General features: G+C 45.4%; 1 protein-coding gene across 1 annotated transcript; it reads right to left on the bottom strand.

The window, feature by feature from the left end:
* Positions 1-246: 246 nt before the first annotated feature.
* Positions 247-3,883, bottom strand: LOC6557643. Its single transcript, XM_001985253.2, has 3 exons — positions 3,716-3,883; positions 2,564-3,635; positions 247-2,408 (listed from the first exon to the last, which is right to left on the bottom strand). The coding sequence occupies exons 1-3, from the start codon at positions 3,789-3,791 to the stop codon at positions 311-313; spliced, it is 3,246 nt and encodes a 1,081-aa protein (XP_001985289.1). The 5' UTR covers positions 3,792-3,883; the 3' UTR covers positions 247-310.
* Between the last annotated feature and the right edge of the window lie 5,200 nt (positions 3,884-9,083).

The following is a 9,083-nucleotide window of genomic DNA, read 5'->3' as shown; positions in this document are numbered from 1 at the left end:
TCAGTGTTGTAAACGAAAGGCGTTTTTAAATAGGACAATCGAGCTTTTATTGGCCTTATTTCGAACTTTCCAATTTCTAGACATTTTCTACTTCTAAATAGATAGTCTTTATTTCGTGATTCTTAAGCTGATTTCTCCAAAATGTCTTTATTCTTTAAAGTGGAACTGAACTTCCTTTCATATTATTTAATTTCATTTGTTTTAATACTAGAAAGAAAATGTGTTCTGTGGTTCTATTTGGGTTGGTGCACATGGTAGAAATATATTTGAGTATCTTGGATTAGTATTACAAATAGTTTGAATATTCATTTCAATCATCTGCCAAGTCTCCGACTGTAATTGTTGCTGGCGGGGCTGTAGCTGTTGCTGCGGTCACACTGAAAGGCAGACCGTGCTGCGTGGCCGATGCCCAGCTGCGTCTGGGCAGAATACGGCCGAAATTGAAGTATTTCTGCCTCAACTTGTCCTTGATCTCATCCTCGTTCATAATAGCGCTGGCTTCACGAAAGTTAAGGAAAATGCGACCCTTTTCGTCGGTTTTAATGGGCAGAATCTCAGTGCAAACGTTGCGTGCTTTGAGCAGAAATCCTTCCTCCTCCTCATGCTGGCCAGTGCTGATGATGGCCGTATCACCATCGCCCTGACTCAACTGATCCTCGGGCAGGGTGACGACAGTGTCGAGGCGTGAGTCCATCGATTGGGAGCGTGGCGGCTTCGCAATGGATGTGCCGTGATTCTTCTTCTTGCGCAGGCAGAAGGGATCCCGATCGCTGGCCTTGACATACTGCACCACTGGACGGTTGACGCCCCACTTAGGTCGATCGTCCATTTTGTTGGCATCCTTGCTGTCCTTGCTCAGATTCTTCTTCGCCTTGTCCTTGTCCTTGCTCTTTGCCTTGAATGTAGTGGTTGTCGTTGTTGTGGTCGTTGTCGTTGTCTCGTGATCCTTCTCGGCTGCCGACTCCTCGGCGGGCTGCGTTTGCGACTTGGATGTTTGCGTTGTGGTTGTGGTGGACACCTCACGCTTCAACAGCACCTTGTAGAAATTGTCATGGAACAGGCACAGATCACAGTTAAGCGGCAACTCCGTCTGAGTCTCCACATCTGCTTGCAGCGCTCCATCGTTGGGCTGCGGCGGTGTCTTCAACGGCATCAGCGCCAGTTTGTTTGGCTCCAGGGAGTCGGGTGAGAAGCTGCAGCCACTGGCCGAGCGGGCCGTCTGCATTAGCAGCTCGTCCTCCTCCTCCTTCTCCGCTTGATACCCATCCTCGGTGCAGATGGATGTGTCTGTGCGTTGGGTCATCGTTGCCTTGGAATAGCACTGCTCCATGCTATTGGGTGGCTTCATCTGTGGCTGCTGCATTAAGTAGGTGGCTATCTGCAGATTCCCAATGGCATTCTGCAGCCCAAATATATCGCTGGTAACGGGCAGTGGAATCAACGTAGCCGGCTGCATCAGCAGCGCCATATTCTCCTTATTCTCCTCAGTTGTCTTCTTGGCCGTCGACTCAGTGGCTGGCTGCTTGATGGGTTTGGTGATGGTGCGACGCAGATTGATGGGCGTCCCAATCAGCACCTTCTCCTCCGTAAGCAAAGCGGGTGGAGCTCCACGTGGCGTATGACTCTCTGGCTCCGCTGTCTTGTCTTTAAGCTCTGCCGCCACTTTCAGTTGATGCTGCTTTGGCTGTTGCTGCTGCTGTTGCTCCTCCTCTTCCTCCTCGACTGAGAGCACCCTGAGCAACTCTGGCCGCTCCTGACTGGGACTCTGCTCTATAGGCGGCACATGTTTCTGACGCTTCTTTTGCTTCTCTATTTTAGCAGCCAACTCCGCCTTGGCAATGGCATCCAGCAGCGCCTGTTGCTTCTTTCGTGCCGCCTCCTCGCGCTCCAGCAGCTGACGTCGCTCGTAATCTAAACGCTCCTGCTCCATTAGATTTTCCCGTCGGATGCGTTGGTCCTCCAGCTGCTCCTCCTGCCGCTGACGCTCCAGCTCCCATTTGCGTATGAGCTCGCGTTCGTGGAGCTGCTTCTTGATGGCATTGTGATACTCGGATGCCTTGCGTCGCTTGTCCATGCGCTCGGCCAGCGTGTGTGCGTCGAGCGGCGCATTCTGACCCCTCAAATAGGTGGATGAGGATTGCATCGATTGCACATCGTCCTCGCTATCCTTGAGATCGTGCATGCCACGATTTAGCCAGCCCGGTTGCAACAATTGCTGCTGTTGCTGCTGCTGCTGCTGCTGCATATTATAGTTGGCCCAGCGGGCGCGTTCCCGATCCCGCTCGTGCACATAGTAATCGCCCTGCTCGGAGGTATTGCTAATGTGCACCTGATACGTATTCGATGTGGACACATCGCGACTGAGACTCATGTTGGAGGAAGTCGACGGCACCGGCAAATAACAACAGCTGTCAATGACAAGAAAAATGCATTAGTTCTCTCAAAGTGTGAAATTATTAATTGAATTCTTGTGCAATGTTTAGTTAAGTTACATCGTTTTCTAGTATACTAATTTCGATTTGTTTTTAACTAACTAGTTCAAGTTCTGTTCTCATTTACTCACCCATCTGCCATGTAGCCATCGGCTGCTATTGGCTCATAGTTGTGACTGTGGTGCTGGCCAGGAGCACGTCCTGCTTTCATGGCGTATGTCTGTTTGCAGTTCGACGTTGGTGCCGTGGACGTGGGCGTGGCTAGGGGTAGGGGTTGTGGTGGGGGTAGGGGTAGGGGCAGGGGCAGGGGCATGGGTAGGTTAATGGGTGTACCCTGTATCGATCGCCTCAAGCGCCTCACGTTGCCAACTGCAGCGCTGACAACGCTCTCCTCAGCTGGGCTGGCGCTGCTCCCATTTTGACTGGCGGCGTCGTTAAACCAAATATCGGGCGTGTGTGTATTCTTGGGCGTATCGCTCAGATAGCCGGAAGTGTCTTCTTCCTGGCAACCGACTGCCGCCTGATTGCCAATCGAATTGTTTAATCGATGTGGCAGGTTGCCTCCGTTGCCGGGATCAATGTTTGTTGCCTTCACGTTGCCATTGACTATTTGCTGCTGCTGCTGCTGCTGCTCCTGTTGTCTCCTTACCGCATACTGCCGCTGCTTAATAGTGGGCAAACTAGGACTTCTCAATCGTTGCTGCTGCTGGTGCTGCTGTGGATGCTGGTGCTGCTGTGGATGCTGCATGCGTCCCTTGGCCGTTTGCAGAGATGTGGGCACCAGCTCCACATAACGTCCCGGCGGAACCTGCAGCTGTAACTGTCGCGCTGACATTCCGGGGGCATAGCTGCCCCGTCGATTGCGCCTGTAGAGCAATTCATCATCCTCGAACTCGGCATCGGCATCCACATGCACATCCAGATCATCGATATAGCGCTCCAGCTGATTCATATAATCCTCGCTGCGCTGTCGCTGCATTTGGCGATAGTCCGAGGGGACGACGGGTGGTCGCGCAATCAACTGCATGGGCAACTGATTGGGTGGTGGGCGGGCATGACTGGAGGTCTGATTCGATGATGATTCGGTCTGGCTGAGATCCAGATTGGAGTAGTAGGTGCGTATGGAGGTGCGTTCGATTTTGTGGTGCGATGTCGACGATGTCTGCTGATGATGAAACATCTCATCTCTGCGAGCAATTTCCTCTAATGGAATGAAAAAAACAACAAAATAACATACATTTCAGCAATGGCAACACTTGGGAGCTGTGGATTGGTTGACCCACCTCGTTCCTTAGCCCATTGCTGCTTTTTCAAGTCGAGCAATCTATGCGTTTGTCTTGCTTCCGGCCCCGTAATCATGTCTGTTCACTTAGTTCATTGCACCTGCCACAACTGGGGGTCAGCTACTTGCTGACACAGACACAAACACACACGCACACACACGATGCTGACGTCACGGCGCACCACACTTTAGTTTGGACACCACCACGGGACAAGGCTAAGGCAAACACTGAATGAAAGACAGCCAACAAAATTCCATCAAACTCGCGACACTGAGGCAAAATTCGATTTGTTTTGCATTGGAATGTCCTGACAGCGTTGTCCTGGCAACCAACACGTGTAAACAAATAAGGAAGCACGATATTCGTGCTGCAGACAGTTTAATACTCTTTTTGTATTTATATCAATTGTAATATACCGGAATATCTCGATTTAGATCCTTTCCGTTTCGTCAACGGTCGTCAACAGATTGGAACATTTTTTAATATCTCTATTCTCAATTAAAAGCACTGACTTCGTGTCATAATCTAAGTATTTAATTATTTCCTTTTCACTTAGATAGCCATTTTTTTGGAATGAATCAAATCCTAAATTCAATTTTTCTGAACCAAACCTGTTGGCTCTAAAAGATTTTCCAAATCTGTTGCATTATGTTTTGAATCGTGTATTTAGTCACAAAATTCAAATACCCTCAGCAAAATTGGCATGAAAAACTTCCTCAATGACTGTGGGAGCTAAGGTGTGTGGGGCAAAAAGTCTTTGCACTCCACGCGCAGTGGGTTAATGCAGTCAGGAGCGGTTCGCGTGCGAACCTGTCTGTTTGTTTGGGGGGTTTCTATACTAAAAATATGCCCAAACGGCTAACTCAAATAGACATTGCATATATTAAACTTATATTCGGAGGGTGAATTTTTTGTTGGGAATTGGGCGAGCAGCTTGTTAAATTTTTGTTATTGATTAGTTGCTTTAGTTAGTCATGCAAATGAGTTGCTAGTTGGGGAGCAACAAGTTTGGCTCTTGGGGTTCGATTCTCAAGTTGATCAAAAGTCGCGTAGGTGTGAAATACGGAACGTCCTTCATTTTGTGGTCGAGGAATGCAACTCGATTAAGAGAGGGTACAGCCTTTGTATGCCTAGTTGGCCATCTACCTGGGCAGTCTGACTCACAAAAGTTTATTTCCCATGGTCAAATAGAAATGGCCAAAGATAAAAGGAAGAAATATCTCATAACCCATTTTCCATAAACATACATAAACCACAAAAGCCACAGCAAAAGTTAACCAGACTCATTGTTGTTGCTGTTGTTGTTTCTCTTGTTGCTGTTGGGTCTGGTTTATACGCGTGGGCGTAGAAATCACTGCCAGTCAAAAGGTCATGTTATGATCTTGAGCGAACTATGTGTCTAAGTCCGACGATGACGCTGAGGAGCATGGGAGCCCAAGCTCAAAACCCAAGCTCTTGCTGCAGTTGCTGCAACAGCAGCAACAACAACAACAACAACGAATTTCAAAGACACAGAGGAGAGCCAGCAAAAACGAAAAAAAAGAGCAGAGCAAAACGGATCAGTGTAGAGCGAAACTGTGGACGGTACGGCAATCAAGAAATCCCACTTGATACAAGTGCATTTATAAGACATTATAATGAGTTTTTATAAACTTAAACAGGGTCGTCGCTACTCTTCACCCCCCTTGCGTATGCAACATCCTCCACCCGCGTTAGCCTTTGGGCGTCACTTAACTAGTCTTGAACTTGGACAGGCTCTTGAATCGACCGACAGCAACCGAACACTGATCATGAGCATTGATCATGAACTGAAGATGATAATTGCTTTCAGCTAGGTCAGCAGTTGAGGCAGCAGCTGCCACACCAGAAGTACACATGTCACCAATCCGATCAGGTTTTGCAGCGTTGCCCAAAAGAAAGTGATCAACAGGCAACGATCAGCGATCAGCGATCAGCTTAGCTAAAGTATTCAAGACAGCGATGATCGTGTCTTATGGCCAACCATTTAGGCAGCAATTTTCATACATCTTGGACAGCGATTTCTACACAGCGATTTTCACTTGGTGTCCGAGCAATCATCAATTGAACGATCAGCGTACTCGATCGCTCTATTCGAACTATCGATGGATCGATCGATGTATCATTTAGTGTATAACCTCAATACGGCCCGATCAATAAACAAACAAGCCAAATGCCTAATAATTGTAATTTACCATATTTTGGTCGGCGATCATATGGCGATCATAGACGAAGCAAACACGATCGGGCCCCAAAGGCACCATGGTGCACCATGGGAATGGGAGTGGAAGTGGATGTGGGAGTGCATGTGGAACTGGGAGCGAGTGGAACCTGTAAACGTAACCGTTTAAATGGCAGGGCAGCTCAAAACTCAAAACTCACAACACAGAATACGAATAGGAGTACGAATAGGAGTAAGAGTTCGAGTACTCATGGCTGGGCAATACATATTGATCAAAATTGATGATGTTGACACGAACTTTGAACGAGGCGCAACAAGCGATGACTTTACGATCAGCCACAACATCTTCGTCATCGTCGTCTTTTACTACATCTCTTCCTACTCCTCCTCCGTCTACTCCTCCTCCAGCCTCTTCTACACCATCTATTTTTCAAGGGTTCCCTGGCAATATTTTCATCAGCACTCGAATGTTGAACGATTTTCACAAGTGTTTATTTACTTATATTTTTTGTATATCGCATGTAAAATAATAACAACTTTATACATCTTCAAGTGAGAGTATCACACAATTGATACATACACTTACACGATTGATTTTGAATGGGCTTTTAGCTCAGGCCACGATATCATCATTAAGCAACGATCGTTGGATGTATCTAAAGCTAATTGAAGACCGGCTCTTGGCTCTGGGCTCCTCAACTCAATTGACATTTGGTTAAATGTGTGTATGTCGTATAAGTTTCGTAAACAACAGCAACAACAGGTTCAAGTTGTTGCCTTACAACTGAAGAATTTAATTGTTAAGATGACACTTTTGGCTGTGATGGCATTGTGTTGCATTTGCCATAGAATTTCTGGCAAAACAATTTTTTTTTATTTTTATTCGTTTGTTTGTTTTTTTTTTTTTGGTGTTGCAACCTTAGCGCGATCTCTTTGCAACTTTCAATTTAGTTAGATCTCAGACCGGGTGTCGTCGTCGTCGTCGTCATTGCCAAAAATGGTTAGTCAGACAAAACGTTCCAAGACGTCCGAAAATACGAACCAACAACAGCAGCAGCAGCAGCAGCAGCAACAACAACGACTCTGACCAACTGTCTGTTGGTCACATTCGAGTAATAGCACCAAAACTCGCCAACAACTGTCAGGTGTTTAGATGCCTGCCTCAGATCTCGCTGCCTGCGCCACGAGTCGCCTTCATCCAACTGGCGAATGGAGTCCCATCACTTAGGCATGCACCCTGTAATACAGCAAAAGGGAAAGTCCCTCAAAAATGGTTAATAACACACACAGCAAATGTTTAGGGCTTAACAAGAAAGATAAGAATGGACTGATCAAATCTCTGTTAGCAGTGAGCAGCATTGCAATTAAGGACTTTGATCTATTGAGCATTTAAACTTACAATCCGAGTTGAGATTCTTTGATCTACAATCTTAAAATATTAAATTTCCGTATTATGTTAACATGCTATAATACCTATACATTGATATAGATTTATATACGTTAATTTAGTAAAATTTTAGTTACTTAATAAAATGAAAGTTAGAGAACTGATTAAATAAAACGTATATAAATATATATTAATAAACATCCATTCATCAAAAATTAGGTTTGGTTGGTTTTCATTCTTTCTGGATGGACCATTCTCCAATAAGAAAAGGAGACAAATTCTAAGATTAAATTGACTGAAAAGTGAATCATAAAGGATATCTACGCTTCGGTTTACTGTTGTTCAGTGCAACGCGCATGTTGCAGCTTGTAATTGTTGCCACTCGTCGCTGTGTGTTGTCATTGTCTTTGTCGCTGATTGTCGTTGATCGCCACTGGAGCTGGTTGTGTTGTTGTATTCTCCAGCTGACAACATGTTACACTTTGGTCACAATAATGAGCCGTAATTAGTGCTGATGTGTGGACAACTTAGATGCCCCAACAATGTGGCATGATAGGACGCGTGTGAAACTTTGCGCGCTTTTTGATAATTGCGACAACGAGTTGTTGCTTGTGTTTGTTGCTGTTGTTGTTGTTGTTATTGGATATCGTTGCTTGAGTTGAGACACTGACATGGCCATGCATCAACGTCGGTGTCGTAAATGTCTGGCTAAATGAAAGGAAAACTGATTAGCCTTGACAAGTTCAAATTGTTTGGCGTAGGGACTGAAGACAGCTATATGCCACTCAGAGAGTGAAAGCGTTAGGGTTAAGTCAACGAATAAAATGTGTTTTTCGCCAAGTAAAATCAAAAAAAGAAAAGAAAGAAACTAACCAAATATCAAAATGTCCACTGATTGCCAACGCTTGTCGCACAGGTTAACCAGCCAACCAGCCAGCCATCCAGAAAGCCAGCCATCTAACGGTTAATACAGTCCATCATTATCAGCCACCAACACCGCCTAGCAGTAAAAGAAATGCGTTACCAACAACAGCCACAGCAACAGCAACAAGAACAACTGCAATAGCAACATCAACAGCTCTAAGGTCAGTTAGAGACCGAAAAAATTGTTGTGCACACACACGGCAAAAAAAAGATTCTCACAAGGCTGCTAGCTCTGCTGGCTGGTTCTGCAGCGCTGTCCGCTGTCCGCAGTCCGTGGAGTCTAAGTCTTAGCTTTAGCCTCAACCTCAGCCACAGAGCCTGCAACATGAAACAGGTGTGGCACATCGCGTCTACAATGCGCATCGTAACTACCAGCGCAACACACAAGCCAAAATAAAAAAAAAATAAAAACAAAACTGGGAGGCTGCCCCGGCCGTTTTGGCCAGGCCATCTCAGAGTTGTGCCTCCATCTGAGGCAGTAAGTGTGCACCGCGAGAAATTATCGAGAAACTCGCCTATGAATATAATACCAAGAATCTTATTTTTAATATACTTTTTAATACATAGGGATTATCATATGAGAGCAGAATAATTTGTACTATTATTAGTTCATAGTACATAGAGTGTTATACTCTCTATTTAATGATCGAAAGGAGGATCACCAAGAGTAAACTTTTCTTTATGCTGATTTTTCTATATATAGAATCTGCTTACATTTTGCACACCAAGACTTCTTCTTAAACTAATCTTTATATTGCTTTTTCTAGATTCGAAATCCAAGTGAAATTTTTACAGTCGATGATAAGTATTTAAAAGATATTGTTTCTCAATTTTTGTTACGGTCCCGATTTACTTAC

This window comes from Drosophila grimshawi, unplaced genomic scaffold (assembly GCF_018153295.1).
Source record: "Drosophila grimshawi isolate 15287-2541.00 unplaced genomic scaffold, ASM1815329v1 contig_44, whole genome shotgun sequence".
In the NCBI taxonomy this organism is placed as follows: domain Eukaryota; kingdom Metazoa; phylum Arthropoda; class Insecta; order Diptera; family Drosophilidae; genus Drosophila; species Drosophila grimshawi.
This window is presented reverse-complemented; position numbering and strand designations above follow the sequence as displayed.

Excerpts from the sequence above, each read along its gene's own strand:
- LOC6557643 (XM_001985253.2), bottom strand. The coding sequence starts at position 3,791 with ATGATTACGGGGCCGGAAGCAAGACAAACGCATAGATTGCTCGACTTG. Across the intron at positions 3,636-3,715 it reads GCAATGGGCTAAGGAACGAG|AGGAAATTGCTCGCAGAGAT; the intron begins GTGGGTCAACCA and ends TCATTCCATTAG. Across the intron at positions 2,409-2,563 it reads GATGGCTACATGGCAGATGG|CTGTTGTTATTTGCCGGTGC; the intron begins GTGAGTAAATGA and ends TGTCATTGACAG.